General features: G+C 38.8%; 1 protein-coding gene and 1 long non-coding RNA gene across 6 annotated transcripts in view; one reads left to right on the forward strand and one right to left on the reverse strand.

Moving 5' to 3' along the window:
* The window catches only part of Dyl (transmembrane protein dusky-like), a 29208-nt gene extending 21268 nt beyond the window's left edge, over window positions 1-7940 (reverse strand). The window contains exon 1 of the mRNA XM_076803397.1: window positions 7863-7940. Within this exon, the coding sequence (XP_076659512.1) occupies window positions 7863-7931 (69 nt within the window). The 5' untranslated portion in view covers window positions 7932-7940. The remainder of the gene's footprint in view (window positions 1-7862) is intronic.
* LOC143365874 (uncharacterized) overlaps window positions 1-19000 on the forward strand; it is a 501730-nt gene that overhangs the window by 406705 nt on the left and 76025 nt on the right. The gene's annotated exons all lie outside the window — the stretch shown is intronic.

Here is a 19000-nt window from a genome sequence, read left to right on the forward strand (position 1 = left end):
TGAGCTAAACACGCAACCATTCAATTCCGATGATTGAAGACTTTCAGAGTTTGCACGTTCACGCCGCGAACAGGTAAGAGAATTTAATTTTCCGCTATTCGGTTAAGAGGTTCAGCGCAGCGGGAAAGCTTTTAACGACGCCAGTGTGCGAAAGACTTTTCCAATTTCCCGAAAAAAAGGAACCGTCAACGGTGTTTCCCCGGCTGTCGCGCGACGTCCGCGAGAGAGCCCATAGCCAAATGAAAATATGCGGCTGGAACGTTTTTCACGTTTCAGGCGCGGGCTGCTTCGGTGTTTACATTAATTCTCCGGATCATATTTCAGCCTAATCTAATTTCGTCCGCGACACGTCCCGCCCCGGTCCGTTGTCAGGAGTCAGATTTTAAATGTGTTTCATTACACGAAATTGCATCGCGTTCTCAAGCGCGTTACACATACCGACGATACTTCAACCTTCCGGAGTAATATCTGCTGTTGACGAATGGACCCTCGCTGCGGTTTAATACGGAGCAATCGCGTTCAAACTCCTGCGATCCGCGATTTCAACCAACCACTTGCTCTCATGCACGCGTTTTCTCCATTATTTCTACTATAATAAACACACTCTATTGCAATTGCTCGCCTTTTGTCTTTTTATTCAACTCGATCTCAAACGATTATGATCGCAGCTCTACGTGCATTTTCGTCGCTATTTATTATTCAAATACGCGGTCCTAAAATTGGATTGATCACCTTCGGTTGAATGTTGAATGATTATATTAGGGGGCCCATAAGTAATCGATTATTTTGAAATCTGAAACAAACTTTGTGGTAAATTCAAGTTTTCATTTCTTAACCGTTTGCACTCGAGTGGTGACTCTGAAGCACCACTAGAAATTATTGTGGCATTATTTCAAAGAAATTACAGAAAATATTACAAAATATTTGTTACATTACAGAATTTGTATTTAATAGATTACTAAACATTTAAATATTATATGTAGAAATCGGATCGGTTTCATGCGAATAACATGAACATATTGCAAGACGGAAGAAAAATGTAGTTTTAGATTCAAAATAGCGCCGAGTGCAAAGGGTTAATTTATTATCCCTTTATTAGCCGTTTTAACTCTAAAACAAAACATTTCTTTCGACCTAGAATATTTCCCTTCTATATATATTTTTTCGTGCTGTACACACGAAAATGGTGCAATTTACTCGTAGAGTACTGAAATGTTTAGTAATTTATTAAATACAAACAAATTTAATAATGTAGAAAATATTTTGAATAATGATACAGCAATTTTTAGTGGCGCCTTACAGTCGCCATTCGAGAGAACCAACGTTGACACTTGTTGACCTTCGATACATCTCCATAAACATCGCAAAATTTCTTTGTTGTTACATTAAATCCCGCATGGAAATGAAAAAGTATGCAATGACGAATATGATCCTCGGAAGGTACGGACGCCGCCATTTTATTACAGGGTTGTAAACAAAAATTATACTTTTTAGAATATTTTGAGCACAGGCTGCTTTATCGAAAACTGTAAAAGAATACGTGTTTCCTCTTCAGCGATCCGTGCAGAACTAAAGGCAAAACAAATTCTGCATTTTCTCTTGCGAAAAAAAGGAAAGGCAATTGGAAGAATTTAAGGACGTCTTCGCATTATTTTCCGCTTTCCAGGACGCTTCAAAGAGTTTCCATTTCTTTCTTATTTCCTTCTTACAACTTGACTTGAACAATTTTAATTTTCCACAGAGATCCGCAGACTTGGTCAAAATTTGTCGTCATTCATGACGAAAGTGAGTAGGTACCATTTAACACTAGGTTTACGGAGCCCTAAAAATGACTATTTTACATTACTTTATACAAATAACATGAATGTATCGATCAAAGTTTGTAGCCATCTTTTAACACTTTGAACGCCCAACTAGAAACCCAAAAATGCCATAAAATCAAAGTAAGTTATTTAATGAAATAAAAATTGCAAAAAATTAAATGTATGATACTGAGTAATCCCCCAACTTTTCTGCATGTTACAGATCCTAATCAAGTTTAGTACGATGAATATATCAACGTAAAAATTCATTTTAAAACCTGCACAAATAACTCCGTCACCCACATATGGGTGACGCGGCGACGAACGTGTTAAATAATATATGCCCAAAGGAATCAATTTGTTAAATAATTGCTCATGGATGCATTTCTACAATCTCAATATTCGCAATTTAAAAATATTAGAACCCGCCATTTTGACGGGTCCCGTAAATCTAGTGTTAAAACAGAGCAATCGAAGAGTATCCGCACACTATTTTCAATCTTATAAAATCGTTAAAGAAAGAATGAAATATCTTTTAGGCTCTTGTCTCTCGGAATTAAAACCGAGCATTCTTATTTTCCATAAAAATCAGTGATTCTTTCCAAGTTTAAATAAACGAATAAAAATAAATCTTGTACAAAAATGAATATCGTAGGTCGCAGGAGATGGATTTGGAGTGCGAAGGGTTGAAGCGGTCCGACGTTAGGCGACCTTCAAGGAAAATGTTGAGTACTACGAGCTCGACTATGTAGCCTAAGCTGGAAGGGTTAAAGTTTTCTGCCGTGGGCAGGCAAGACGACTGTCAGTCACGCGACCGGGACAACTGGTATCGTTTAGCGTTGAAAGACCGACAAGATCGGAAGCGAGACAAGACGACAAGAAGGCGGGTCGAGACGAGACGGAACACAGCACGAAAACAGGGCGAGACGTTTCTCAGGAAAGAAAGCTGCCGATGGAAAAGAAGTCGAGTCAATCCTTGGCTGGAACTCGACTAGAGTCTGACCTGCTATATATCGCATCGCGGGCCGTTTCCTTGACAGAGAGAAAAGAGGGGAAGAGAACCGGGGACAAGAGAGCGAGCTGCGCGAACGAGCAAAGAGGAAAGAGGATCGTCTAGAGAGTATAGTCGAAAGAGGGCAACGCGTCCGGCGCGATGACCTACTATCTTCGCTTCGGCTGCTCGCCGTATAGTTAACACTGAAACACCGTGTAGTTTTCGTTGCGGGACACACACACGCGCGCCCGCGCGCGCGCGGTGCATCTACGTCGCTCTGCCAGGTGCATTTCCACTGTACGCATCGGCTCCAAAAACCAATTGAAAAATCGTTCATGTTTGAACTGTCATGATTTGGTGAAACAGAATCCTATGACAATAAACCTAAGCTCGTTTTGAAGCATGGAGTCTCTAGTTTTTCAGGATATTTTTTATTTTTTTCTGGGATAATTTTGTATCGAATGGCACGTGGGAAACTGAGGACACGTTTCTGGTCGCAACCTTTTTGGGACTGAATCTGACGTGGATTTAAATTGTTATAATTTTGTAAAACAGAATCCTATGACAATAAACCTAGGCTCGTTTTGAAGCCTAGAGTCTCTAGTCTTTCAGGATATTGTTTACTTTTTTCTCGAATAATTTTGTATCGAATGGCACGTGGGAAACTGAGGACACGTTTCTGGTCGCAACCTTTTTGGGACTGAATCTGACGTGGATTTAAATTGTTATAATTTTGTAAAACAGAATCCTATGACAATAAACCTAGGCTCGTTTTGAAGCCTAGAGTCTCTAGTCTTTCAGGATATTGTTTACTTTTTTCTCGAATAATTTTGTATCGAATGGCACGTGGGAAACTGAGGACACGTTTCTGGTCGCAACCTTTTTGGGACTGAATCTGACGTGGATTTAAATTGTTATAATTTTGTAAAACAGAATCCTATGACAATAAACCTAGGCTCGTTTTGAAGCCTAGAGTCTCTAGTTTTTCAGGATATTTTTTATTTTTTTCTGGAATAATTTTGAATCGAATGGCACGTGGGAAACTGAGGACACGTTTCTGGTCGCAACCTTTTTGGGACTGAATCTGACGTGGATTTAAATTGTTATAATTTTGTAAAACAGAATCCTATGACAATAAACCTAGGCTCGTTTTGAAGCCTAGAGTCTCTAGTCTTTCAGGATATTTTTTACTTTTTTCTCGAATAATTTTGTATCGAATGGCACGTGGGAAACTGAGGACACGTTTCTGGTCGCAACCTTTTTGGGGCTGAATCTGACGTGGATTTAAATTGTTATAATTTTGTAAAACAGAATCCTATAACAATAAACCTAGGCTCGTTTTGAAGCCTACAGTTTCTAGTTTTCCGGATATTTTTTATTTTTTTCTGGGATAATTTTGTATCGAATGGCACGTGGGAAACTGAGGACACGTTTTTGCCCAAAATTTGTACAAATTGATATCTGCAAGACGATTCCGAAGAACTTTATGTACGATTTTTTTGAAAAATCGAAAAATGAGGATCAGGTTCGGTTTTAATCCTCATCGACGTCAAATTGACGCAATGATGAAGAATGCATTGAAAAGATAAATAGTAGATAAAATGAGATAAGTTTAAAATAGAATTATTGAGAAGTTTATTAAATTTTATTTTCAATGACAATTCCAATTTAAGTAATACTCGAAATACTAAAAATTCACAATTATATTATCCGACGGAAAAATCTTTTCGGGAATCAACGCGAGCTCGTTGTCTAGATTTAACGGAATCATTGGAACAATTCAATCACTCCCTATTGATTAACGAAAACACCGGTTGTTTCGTTAATTAAATTTGGACTGCAGCCAGAAATCAACGCCACGCGCTCGCGGAACATTTGATTGATGGGTATTTACGCGAATATAAAAAAAATAAAACAATCGACGAATTGCAAAATTGTAAACTGCAAGCTGCAATTACAAAGTAATTACGAAGAAATAAACACTGTGTACCATTGCGTTTTACGATTATGCGATTATAAATTAAAGGATATAATTTCCTACGAAATGATCTAATCTGAACAGATTTCGTATAGGATTAACACACTATAGTCACAAAAGAATTACTATAGTACATTAGTACAATCAACACAGCATTGGTAGGAAGTATTTCTGAGGGGTGAGTTTCTGCAGAAACATTTTTTATCCCCGCTCGGGGTGCAAAGTGTCCGATCAAGTGCTCGTCTTCGAACAGACGACAGTATGTGGCACAAGTAGGGCCCGCGGCTATAGTGATTCCCCAGAAGCATTAACGTCGTGTTGTATCTCAGCCAACACGTGCGTGTCCCGTAAATAGCGGTCCAGCCGACAGACATTTAGGTGTATCAATGAAACTCGCCCGTGTTCTTTTCCTCTCGAGCGCAGAGTCAACACGAATTTCAAGCATCATCAACTAAATAATTAATAGTGCGCAGAATTCCGCATGAAAAAACCATGGAAATAAAAACGAAAATCTCTTCGCGTACAGTGGATGATTAAAACATAGGGGTAAGAACTCTTCCATATATTTTTTAACTGTGTGCCCCCACTTTGAAAAGTCTGAAAAAATTATATGCTAACAACCGTAACGAGATGCCAAAACTGTAAAAATATAAACTTAGTTTGTCGTAACTTCTTCAAGAAATCGGCATTTCAAAGTTTATTTTATTTTTTAAAATTCGGTTCCGAAGCTAAAAATTCTGAAAAAATTCACAGATGTGCCTTCAAATAGCTAGAACATGCCTGATTTTTTTCAGAATTTTTAATTAAAGAGGATGAGAGAAATCACGGAAAAACCCGATTTTCTATGTCACCCCATTACTACCCCCCATGTAGAGATACAGGGTTGAAAATTGGCACAAAGAGTTTTATATGGATAAGCTATCGAATGGCCTGTTGCAAATTCTGCAACCCTTTTTCCCGATCGTTTATAACTCGCAAACAAGTTAAAACTAACCTAATAAAATTTACACGAGAATATATAGTTCAGAAATTTCTTTTATTTTTTAAAATTCGGTTTCGAAGCTAAAAATTCTGAAAAAATTCACAGATGTGCCTTCTAATAGCTAAGATATTTCCGATTTTTTTCAGAATTTTTAATTGAAGGGGATAAGAGAAATCACGGAAAACCCCGATTTTCGATGTCACCCCATTACTACCCCCCATGTCGACATAGAGAGTTGAAAATTGGCACAAAGAGTTTTCTATGGATAAGCTATCGAATGGCCTGTTGCAAATTCTGCAACTCTCACGATCGTTTCTAACTCGTAAACAAGTTAAAACTAACCTATTAATGAAGTTTACAAAATTTCCATTACGGGGCCAGATAAAGACGTCAATTTTCCCCGAAATTTTCCTTAGCTAATTTCCCGAAACTGATCCATTTAGCTTCACAGAAAAATTGCAGTAGTTTGGCCCATTTTTGAGGAAGTTATTCTGATGTAAAGTGTGCTTGATTAACGATGTGGATTACTGTATTTTTGAATTACTATTTCAGGTAGAATCTGTTCCACTTGGTGCCAGAAAACAGACTGCGGGGCTTGTCTACGGAAGTGTAGAACACGATCGACAGAAGCTCGCCGACAATGCGGCACGAAACACAGACAACTGCATCAATAGATTCACCTGTTTTACGCAGCGCGACATAACGGTCACCGTACGAGCTGTCTGTCACTTCGAACGAGGATAACAGCCACGAGTAGTAATCTCCATTCGCTCGAGGATGAATTGGAGGACACGGACGTAATAATGCCGATCACGGTAATACGACAATCGATTGTTTGCCAGAACGCAACCCGCACTCCCACGAAACTAAGTGGTCAACGGTGATTTATCGGCGAGGATCACCTGTTACTGTGATTTCACCGTTTATGTGTGTGTGTCTTTTGGCACAAAGTATTCCTTAATGAAACACACAATGATCACAGAAAAATTAGAGTACACAGACCCCTGATTCGTTCGCCATTCGTTTAGCAACAGTCTTCTTAACTATAATTAAACACCTTGCTGTAGAAATTAGGTAAGTCCCTCATTTTGAAAATTTTTTAAATATTCATTTAAAACGATCAGCAATGTATAAAAATATGTGGGAATTTATACTGCATATTTTATTATAATTCTATAATTATTATTCTATATTTTGGGACGCGTTGTCCTGTCAATATTGAGACTGTCGGATTTTTATGCAAAATATAAATAATCTACATTAATTTTATGAATGCATTCATTTTTTAATACAATTTGGTTGCTAAAAACAGACTGAAATATATATTTCTTTGAAAAATTAAGAAAATAATTTGCCACGTTTAATTGAATTTGCGCCAGTTTTTAAAGCGTAGGAGCTTTCTATATTGTTTAAACTGTTTCTTGAAGAACTTTTCTACGTATTTAGTATTTATAAAATATCTCATCTGTGAACAGTGACACTCTTTCAATTCGACAAATACCCAAAAAATTTTCAAAAATTAATTCTAACCCCCACCTCCGCCGTCTAAAAAACACTAAAACTGTCTCCTAACAAACTGCAAAAGCATTAAAAATCGTATCCCTATCATCAAACGAAAACAGCAAAATGTCCATAAATAAATTTTGCCCTGATTCAGCCTAAAAACCTTGAAACTATCTCTTTCGTATAAAATTCGCTAAAAATCGTTTATTCCTTTCGTCAAACAAAAACTGCAAAATAGATTTTCCCCACCTCCATCTTAAAACCTCTAAAACTTGTCCCAAATGTTTGTCAAACGAAAACAACAAAATGTCCATAAATAAATTTTACCCTGTTTCATCTTAAAAACCTTGAAACTATCTCTTTTGTATAAAATTCGCTGAAAATCGTTTATTCCTTCCATCAAACAAAAACTGCAAAATAAATTTTCCCCATCTTCATCTTAAAAGTTCCGAAACTCGTCCCAACTGTTTGCAAAATGCACGCATGCTAAAAATTGTTATATAAAACCTATAACAATCGACGACGGTCGTGTCCATTGCTATCGAACGCGACTCGCAGAGGTCGGATAAAAAATGGCCGATTGAAAATACAAGTTCTACTCACAGCCACTAACAAAGGCAGCAACAAGATTAAAGCTGTCTTCCGTATACTCCGCCACGTCCTCTCCATCATGCGTGTATCCTCTCTGCAATAAAAAATGGAGCTCGCTATCAATGTGGCCACACGCGAACACTTGTACAAAACGCAACGAAACTTCCATCGTTCGACAAATAAAATCCAACGTTCCCTATCAGACTCGTCGGGCAAGATGGCCGGTAGAAAAACTACCAACAAAATCTGAAGAAAAATGTCGGACAGCGAAACTTTCCGATGATCGATCTCGATACGCACAATCCACCGAAACAAACCGGCATCGTCCTCTCAAAACTCGAACTTCTTAATTAAAACCTAGTCCGCGGCGCGTCGCCACGCCGAAAGAAGAAGAAGAAGAAGAAGAAGACGAAGACGAAGAACTTCGGTCTCTAACGCAGCTCGGGGAATTCAATCTCGCGAGATTCAAAGTCCATGCACGCGAAAAGAGACAGAGAGGAAGAAAAGAGCTTCGTTTCCGCTGAAATTGGCTAGGAAATAAAGTTTAACCGTGCGGGAAGGTGGGTAGAGCGAAGGCCAAGAAGAGGAAGACGAAGAGGAGGAGGAAAAGGAGGAAAAAATATAGGAAAAATTAAATTTCCCGTACTGGGATGGTAGATAAAGGAAAAAAGAGAACCGCGAGAAGGGTCGAGCACCAAAGTGCTCGATATTAGATCTTCGCGATCAACAAGTATGAAAACTTCGAGTGACATCAACGCGCAGGATCCGGCTAGAGGTGTGACTATACGGTGAATATCGATACGTTACCAATACTTTGATGTATCGATGATATTTTTCAGGTATCGTTAAGGCGAATAAAGACAGGAGTCGTCGAAGTGTAACGCGTAATGATTTATCATTTGGATCTAGTCATTTTTGTTCGACCTGATTACAGTATATTGATTGCACTATAATAGAATGAACGGTAAATACAGTGTTTTCTCGATATATGTCCACAACACGGGTCTACCCAGGGACATATATCGGCTAGAAGACACTATTCTTCGATACACTGCCGTATATAGTTCTATGACATATATCGAGAAAAGACTGTATCGATATTTACAATATATTGAACGAAAAATATGCACCGAATAATTAATTTAATATCAGCTCCTCCTTTAATTAGCCTTAACGATATTTTAACGACATTATCGATATATCGTTAAGCAGATACAGACGGTTTTAAAAAATCGATTTTTCGTTTCGTTGATCTTTCAAAGTGTATAAAATGCCATGTGAAAAGAGATATTTAATTTTCCAGGGAAAATTCCCTACAAGTTAAAATGTAGGCTTTTTCCGATATTCCAATTATTCAATTTTTTAGAACCGTTTGAAGTCGATTTTTCCGTCTTCGAAATATCGCCATTACTATAATGACCAAATTTTGTTTCTAACACCACGATATATAGCGGATAACACATTCTCGTTTGTAAATAAAAAAAGAATTTTTCATTTCAGGCGATCCAGTTCTTATCGGCCAGCAACCGACGTTGCACGCGGTTGCAGAATTAACCAATAACTCCGCCATTTTGCGATATTTCCAGTTGAAAAAAATTGGAGAACAAAGTCGAAAGCTACATGCACGCGTTCCCAAAAGGCGGAGGTTCCTCGCTTCGCCGTGACTTGTCAAAAAAATTCCACAAACAGGTCAATTTTTCGACACCGTCCGACAGGTGTACCCACTTAAGACATCGATAATAATCGATAGTCACACCTCTAGATCCGGGACCGGAAGAACAGATCGATGCACCTCTGTCGAATCCTTCGGCTGGAGACACTGGCGTCGGCTCGTTCGCTCGGAGGATCCTCGTTAGTCCGGTGTTTCCCCTGGTTTAATTAGTCACCCCCGGTCTCGCGAATTAACCCCGTGGATGCGCGCCGTGGGTCAGTTGTTCCTCATCGGGGCCCCGCGACCGTGCTTCCCTTTCGGTAACGAAACGGAACGAAAAGAAAGAAAGAAAAAAAAAGAAAAAAAAAAGAGACAAGGGCCCGAGGAAGTGTGTGTTTGTCCCTGTCTGCGCGGCGACTCGACTCTACGGGCCCAGAGGTGGCTACCTTGGCCAACGGGGACTGACTGAAGGTGCAAGCCACGCTCGTCTCGGCCACGAGCCACGTCCCAGTGACCTACTGACAATCTCGATCGTGTTCTGGCCGCACGATCACCCCTCCCCGGCTCCTTCCGCCTTCAGCGGGCCCCAAACAGGCCCACCGTGCTCGCGAGCCGGCCCCTTCCCTTTGTGCCGACCGCTCTCTGCCACCGTTTTCGCTCCTTCTTTTTCTGACGCACCGAGCGGACCGTAGCTGTCCCTCTCTCTTTCTCTCTCGGTAAACAGACCCCGTCTCTTTCTCTTTCTGTTTTTCTCGGCTTTCTCTCTCTCTCTCTCTCTCTCTCTCTCTCTCTCTCTCTCTCTGTGTGTGTCTCTCTGTCTCACCGTTCCGGAGAACGATGCTCCCCGGGCACAGGTGAAAGACGCTCGGAACGAGGCGCGAGAGTCATTAAATAGGGAACCGGGAGGTGGGCGCTTATTTTCGGGCTCTCGTTGCTCTTTCCACGCAACCAACAGGGTTCGCAAATGTGGCCATTTTTTGGCCATCCATTTCCTAACACTGGGGTCACGGGACCTGTCAAAACCACGGGTTCTAATATTTTTAATCTACGATTGTTGAGACTGTGAGGATCCATCTACGTATATATTGTTTTGGAAATGGCTGACATCTTGGATAGACGCTTATTTTTGTAAAGTAATGTAAAATACTCTTAGTGCTCCGTGAGACTAGTGTTAGTCATCCGTTTATTATTCTCAACGTGTCCCTCGAGATGAAACGATAAGTAATTCATTTTGTTAATCGATAACATTGCTCTTGCTCTTGTTTAGAAGCATATATACTGACGAAGTTTGGCACTTTGAGCCTGTGTATATCTCACGTTAGAAAAATAAAAGTCACAACATGAACCTTTAAAATGTGCCGACACGAGGAACGGGTTAAGAAATTATTCGACAGCAACGACAATTTTGGTCGTGAACTGGTAATTCGGTTATTTCTTCGGGGACTATTTTTTAAAACGTTTTTAACACTAAACCTACCACGGTCAGAATGGCTGGTTTTGTATTTCACAATTATTGAAACTATAAAAATTCATTTATGGAAAACCGTGGAATATCGAAGGCATTTCGTTGTCGAAGCATTTATTATATTGAACATTGCAGACAACCTCAATAAATTTAGGGTTGCCATTTTTATAAGGCATTTAAAAGTATAACTATACTGTTAATGCTTGGTAGGTTTAGCGTTAAGTTTCTAATTTTTGTTTCTCCTTCTTTCCGATGCTGTGCTTCGTCCTCCACTTTCTTTGTTTCTCTTTTCTTTTCTCTTTTCTCTTGCTCTCTCGTTTTCGCGATTATCGTGTATGTGCCCTCTCTGTCCACCATTCTGCGGAACGACGCTCCCCGGGCACAGGTGAAAGACGCTCGGAACGATGCGCGAGAGTCATTAAATAAGGAGCGGGGAGGAGAGTGTTTATTTTGGGTCTCGCGTTCTTCGTTCGGTGACAACCAGATGCGCAGAGACTTATGATGCCTGCGCGAATATTAGCCGGGTTTTGGAACCGGGAAGAGGTTCTGTTTTGGTTTTTTTTTTGTACAGTCTATCCGTGGTAATTCGGGTTTCGACGAATTATTATTATTAGAATTCATTTTAATTTATTATTTTCTGAAAATTTCTCAGGAAAGCAAAAACTTTCTATTCGGTACGTATTCTTCGCAATTCGCGAAGAGAATATTTATTTTGCATAAAAATAATTATTAGTACTACAATTACCTATTTTACTTGTGGAGGTGTATAAAAAAAATACATTCTAGTAAAATGAAGACTGCGCACGCTCGCGAAATCCGTTCTATGTTTATTAAAATGGATACGACGTTATAATCGTAAAGCGAAGAGAATATTTATTTTGCATAAAAATAATTATTAGTTTGTACTACAATTACTTATTTTACTGGTGGAGGTGTATAAAACAGAATACATTTTAGTAAACGAAGACTGCACACGCTCGCGAAATCCGTTCTATGTTTATTAAAATAGATACGACTTTATAATCGTAAAGCGAAGTATTTATTGGCCAAGTAAAATATTTTTCGAAATGTTTCGAGTGTATCCGGCTCTGCCAATTTCAGCGACAGAATAAAATTGCGAACGGAACGTTCATTTCCCCGGGGAATATTTTATTTGGATTGAAATCATAACATGCGCCGTATTTTTGAGCGACGGTGTACGTGATCTGCTTGCTTTAGGGTTTAGCGGATTCGGAACCGTTTATTCTAGACCGGTATATTATTTCTGTATAAAATCTCCAATGACGACGGATTGCGGTTGCATTCTAACTTTGATCAAGTGTAACCCTACTACCGCAAGTATTAACACAAAGCTTAAAAAAAGGAATCTGTAATAAAATGGCGACGTCCGTAGCTTCCGAGGATCATATTCGTCGTTGCATACTTTTTCATTTTCATGCGGGATTTAATGTAACAACACAGAAAATTTTGCGATGTTTATCAGATCTCTGGATTCTGGAGCATTGTTTAAGAAATAAAACATTCTGTAGGAGATGCATCTTGAGTCATATTTTGCTTGAACCCTGGATTTCTATAAGTGGGGGATTGAAAATTTGCAGGAAAGATGGCAAACTCGTAATGATGGAGATTATAATTAAGAAATAAAAACCTGAATTTTCTAGAAAGTTCGTTTTAGATTTCAAAATAATTATGGGCCCCCTAATATTTCTCGAAAACTTCGTAAACATTTGCGTTCTGAAACTGATATGCAATTAATATTTATATTTTGCCCATTTTGGGAGAAGACAAGGTCCTGCCATATTCGCCACTATTCGGAAACTCCTCGGCGCAACTTTATCGAAGAAAACCAGTAGCCGCTGTTATCCCGGTGGAAACCCGATTTCACCGGGAAACTAATTCACGGAGGGACACGTAGCAAAACAAAGAACAGCAGAAACTGGGCACGGCGGTGTACGTAACAATATCGTAGCGTCAGCTGGCTGTCTGTCCGGGACGCGATGGAGGAATGTCTGCGAAAAATATATTTCGCTCGTTCTTCTCTCGGCGGCCCGAACAGGCCGGATCGTGACTCGAATGATGGCGAACGTTTAAACGGCCGGAACCGCGGTTGCGATCCGCGAATGACGACCGATCGAGTCATTTCCGTTCGAGGAGGTTCGATTTCAATAAATCGCTGGAGGAGGAGAAAACCGAAACGAGGGCGTGTACTACTTTACTACAAGTCCGATCGTGGACGCACCGCGATTTTTCACCGTACCTGTTCCATACCGGTCCGCCATAGTCGTCGTCGTCGTCGCGCAAATCGAAAATCACGAGCCCGATTTCCCGGGCCTGACGCGCATGGCCGCGCCGAGGTTATCATTCGCGGAATGCGAAATTCCGAAGTACTTTCTACGGTTCGCGTGTGGCCGAGATTGTTGTCTGAGCTATGCATTTTTCAGCAAAATGGAAATCTCGATGGCTCGCATCGAGATCATTTTCCTGCAAATGGATGTAGGTTGCTTGAAATTCCTGTCGATTGCTGCGCCGAATCGTTTTTCATTAACGACAATTTAATTAGATAATTATAATTGAATTTTTGGATTTAGGTTATGTTTGAAATGATTCAATTGTAGATATGCATGTAGGAAATATGTTGCAGGAAATTCGTTTGACGTTGTTAATGTATAGCTTGTACAAATTTTTAAATGTTTTTGTCTAAACGTAAAGATTATTTTGCATTAACGATGATTAACTAGAACTTTTTAGGTTAGGTTTGACATGATTGAATTGTAGATATGCTGTTTGAAATTCATTTGACGTTGGTTCATGTATAGCCTGTGCAAATTTTGGAATGTTTTTGTCTAAACGTAAAGATTATTTTGCATTAACGATGATTAACTAGAACTTTTTAGGTTAGGTTTGACATGATTGAATTGTAGATATGCTGTTTGAAATTCATTTGACGTTGGCTCATGTATAGCCTGTGCAAATTTTGGAATGTTTTTGTCTAAACGTAAAGATCATTTTGCATTAACGATGATTAACTAAAAATATTTAGGTTAGGTTTGTAATGATTCATTTGTAGATACGTTGTTTGAAATTCATTTGACGTTGGTTAATGTATAGCCTGTACAAATTTTGGAATGTTTTTGTATAAACCTAAAGATCATTTTGCATTAACGATGATTAACTAAAAATATTTAGGTTAGGCTTGAAATGATTTAATTGTAGGTACGTTGTTTGAAATTCGTTTGACGTTGGTTGTAGCTTGTACAAATTTTGGAATGTTTTCGTCCAAAGATCATTTCATCTAAAATGAATTAAAGTAAAAATGAAAAATAAAATTGTGAAGACACTAAAAAGATGTAACAATAATTGTCACATTATTTTCTTAAAACCGACGTGAAAAATTTGGACAACTCACAAAAATAAGTCTAATTGTACAGTTTCGTTTAATTTTCAAATTTCCGGCTCTCCGCAGGGGAGGACAAACGACAGCAGCCCCGGACGCGTCAAAATGGCGCGTCGCAGTCGTAGATCGTAGCCCGGGGCGATAGATCCCGTCACCGTCGTTCATCCGAGCGATCTAGCCGCTCGACAAGTATGCAATTTGCATAATTATCGTGTAACATTAATTACAATGTGTATCGGGTAACCCGGACCCCTGGTCGCACTTATTATGAAACGCTCTACTTTCGTGGGTACGAGAGATGGCGGAGGATGGCGAGCTACCTAAATACGTGCAAGCGGTATTGTCACGCTCCAGTGCGAGCGGAACGCGAGACGTATTAATCTGAAATCGGTGGCAATGCAACACGGAGGTATCTGTGCAAATATTTTTCTTCTTCGAGCTCGATACACGGTCTTATGTTTAAACTTTCACCGCGGTGTGCGAACTCTCTATCGTTGGTGTCAAACTAAATATTTGATTTTCCGGAACATTAATTGTGTGCCGTAGTTTTAGAATCCCATTCATACAAACAAAATATTTTCACAATTACAGTTCTCCGTTAAAATGTTTGCGGAGGTTCTCTAACATTTTGCATTTTTCAGGAAGGAATATTGAATTTTGGTAGAAACGTCGAATTAACACGTTGTGCTGTGACTTTCTCTGCGAGATATTGTTTCACATCTAATATGTTAATGATGAAGCAAAATATTTTCGATTTCAGTTTGTTAAATGGTTTGTAGAAAAGGGATTTTACACGAAGATTGTTTAGCCAATTATAGTTTTCGTCGCGGCGAAGCGAACGTTTTCACGCGGAGGAAGATACGTGAGGCGAACGCCGATATTAGCGTAGTATTACTTTCGTTTTCGACTCTCGAAATTGCATGGCGAACCTCGATTTGCGTAACACCGCGACCGATAAGAACAAGACTAGAAAAGCCAACCGGCGGTCTGGCCCAGATTCCTCACCCGCATTGCGTTAACTCGTCCATCCGGAAGTGGATTATGGTAGTCGTTATACGCAGAGATAACGCCTCGCAGCAGATAATACGTGAAAGTGCGAGTGAATGCTTCCCCTTTGCTAGCTTCTGCTTCCGACATTTGCATTTCCCAATATTTCCCGAAATTACAAGTACAGCATCCAATCGAGCGGCGACCTCGTTCGTTCCCCGAATTTCGAACATAACCTAGACCTAAAGTTGTAAAACGAAGACCGAAAAAATTCGACTGGTGTTCATTTGTTAAATATAAATAGTAAGGAAATAGTTGGTGTAGATTTTCACTGGAATTTCGCTGGAATTAATTTTCAAAATACAAAATCTCGTTTCATTTATATGCTCGACTTTGATTAATCATTTTAATGCAAATTCTGAAGTTCAATCCGATGGCGGCTTCTTTGCATGTAAATGGGGCAGGAAAGTTGATTAAAAAACCAATCATAATAGTAATCGTATTATTTGGAAATTGGGTTCTGTATTCGTTGTATCGGATAAATCACTAAAAATATTCTTTAACACCAGTCTGTGCAATTATTATTTACCGTCGATTGAATTTCGTACATTTCAACCAACAATTTATATTAGAAAGATGTGTTCCAAGTAGTTTGTACATTTCAAACACCTTTCCTAAAGAGTAAAAAATGTGAAGAGATTGGTTACCGCGAGAGCAACGCTGTGTAAAACAGAGAATATACGGTAGCTTAAAAATTCTTTCAAGGCAAGGGTTGCTCTGGTAATTTCGACTCGCCCCAATACAGACAACTAACCATTCCGCTCTTCTTTCGTTCTCCTAGTGTTTTTCCGAGTGCGATTGCGCCTCCATCGTCTTTCTCATCACGTTCTCTTTTCATCTGCGCGCCGAACGATACAAAGACTCATGCTCGCCGAAATTCCGAGACCTAACTAGACGCGGACGAATATTCCGAGAAGATTCCCAACCAGTCATCATCAGCCACCTCACTTTTCGGATGTAACGTCATCTCCTGACTCAGCTGTTGCAATTTTGTGTCGGCGTTGCACGCTACCAAATTTTCGGGAAAACAATTTCAAATTGAATGGTCCAACGAGTAAACCAATATTTTACTCTTGAATCAAATGCTTTTCATTAATTTCTTCTTAAAATATTTTCATCTGTTTATATTAAATAATAAAATAGTTAATATACTATTAGGTAACATAATATGATAAAAATATTTTTGTATTTTTATATTCACATAACAATTAATATTATAATAGTGTATTTTTATATTATATTTTATATTAAGTTCACTAAATGTTCTTCTCTTCAATTTTGTTCAAGTATATATAAAAAGATATACAAACTTTTCTGTGATCCATATTTGATTTATAACCTGTTTGCAATATTAAGTTCGCAAAATGTTCTTCTCTTCAATTAAACGCTTTTTACTGATTTCTTGTATTCAGTATATATAAAAAGATGTAAAAACTTTTGTGTGATCCATATTTGATTTATAACCTCTTTGCAATAATAAGTTCACAAAATGTTCTTCTCTTCAATTAAACGCTTTTTACTGATTTCTTGTATTCAGTATATATAAAAAGGTGTAAAAACTTTTGTGTGATCCATATTTGATTTATAACCTCTTTGCAATATTAAGTTCGCAAAATGTTCTTCTGTACAATTAAATGATTCTCATAAACTCCTTCTACTGAATATATAAAAAAACATTATTCCATACATATCTTTACAAATATTATTTCGTACTCTACCATTTTTTAACTACCCTCCCAAATTTCAATCTGAGGCAATATTTCGCCACCTCGCGAAATCATTGCTAAAAAGATGGCGCCGCCACCGAGAAGAGACCACGACGGCCATTCGAAATTCCTCTTCGACCACCGAGCGACTTAAAAATGTTAGAAATTCCTTGTCTACGTCACCACGTCACAAAAGTAGGTCCCGAGCATCCGACTTTCTCGAACTTCTTCTCGTTCCATTTTTTCTTTCGTTTTTTTTTTTCGAAAGAAAGAAGAGGTTGCAGTGTGTCCAGCGGACCTTGTACAGCCGCAAAGAAATTCCGAGTGCGAAAACGATACTGCGCGCGGGTACCATAGCGTGAACAATGCGATATCAGAGGTGGAATCGTTGGAGCCGGTAGAAGGGGGGTCTCTATTAGGAGAAAGCGGCCCCGAAAAATTAATCTTTCGGCCAGGCGCCGCGAAAGCTGATCGAAAATCGTGGGCCCCGATAGGACCGTACCCTAGAATCTCGTTCCCGAAACCAAAATCTTTCTCTGGTTAGTCACGCGGCCCGAATAGAACCAGGGCCACCTGTTTGCCTCGGGACAACCACTGTGTATGCTTTAGATTTGCATACGCGGACACGTACCCGAATCTTAACCCATTTCCTGTTGTTATTAGCGCCATTTCGACTGGAGACTTCCTTCTAGCCTATTTTGCTTACACTGAAAATACTCGACAGTAATAAATTTTTCGAAATCAGTGGATTACAGATTTGGCAAAAATGAATAGATGACGTACGAACTCGGTGGAAAAATTTCAGAATATCATCACTATTATACAATACAAAATTTTTGCACAAAAATCTTCGTTGATCGCAGCAGAAGACAAGTGGAAACGTGTTTCTTCCTTTAATCATTTTTATCGGTTTGTAAATAATATTAAATCTCGTCTAAATGTATGAAATCCGCCGCCTAATTATCACATGCTTTTTAATTTATTAGAATTATTGACGAAGGCAACTATTAAGAAATACAACTTCATGTGGACCCTGTTTCATGACGTTAGTTCAGACGCATTTACATGAAGATGTGAGGAACTGTATATAACATTTTGGTAGAAAGATTTTGAAAAAGACTTCGGTAAGTTGGAATTAAATTGATTCAATGTTGTCTGTCTTTGCATTTTCATAAGGTTCTGAAGATCGAAGATAAATTTAAGGATGACTTTAGAGATGAAACTTGTTGGTTGAGGTTATGTGGGTAAGACGATAAGTGTCACTAAATTAATTGGAGAAGTAAAAGTATGTTAAACGTGACTGAAGCTTCTACTGCAGCTTGTTTAACAGATTTACGTCCGAGGGGAATGCGGGAGGTTTAATAAATGGGTGTCAAAGAGAAACTTGTTCCCTTTATCAAAGATTTCGTTATGCATCGAAAGAATTTTGAGAACTTTCTAAAACTGTACAATGTAGCACTTCCCCTTTTAATTTCCTCCGTCCAGTTACATGTAACAATATAACCTTGCAAAATATCGTTCTGATACAATTTTTCACAAGATTTTCATGGCATTGTACTTGCTAAATCGCTTGCTTCAAAAGCCAATGATAAATAAATAAAATGGTCATCGATGTATCTAACTTTTCAATTCTAGAGATTCTTACAAAATTAGCAATATTCACTGAGTTCATAGCAAGAGCTTGTCAGACATGAAAAATTAGATACAGATTTCTGCGAAAGCATTAAAAACAAATGATCGATTGCAATGAAAAAATAGCACCGCGGGTCTGAATGTTGTAAAATAAAAGAAACAAAAGCAAAGCAAGCCGGGGTCCCTCATTTATCGGAAAAAATAAATTCTTCTAATTGCGATACCTATTATGAGAATAAAAGTATCTTTTAAGGT

The sequence above is a fragment of the Halictus rubicundus genome, chromosome 2 (assembly GCF_050948215.1).
Source record: "Halictus rubicundus isolate RS-2024b chromosome 2, iyHalRubi1_principal, whole genome shotgun sequence".
Taxonomy (NCBI): domain Eukaryota; kingdom Metazoa; phylum Arthropoda; class Insecta; order Hymenoptera; family Halictidae; genus Halictus; species Halictus rubicundus.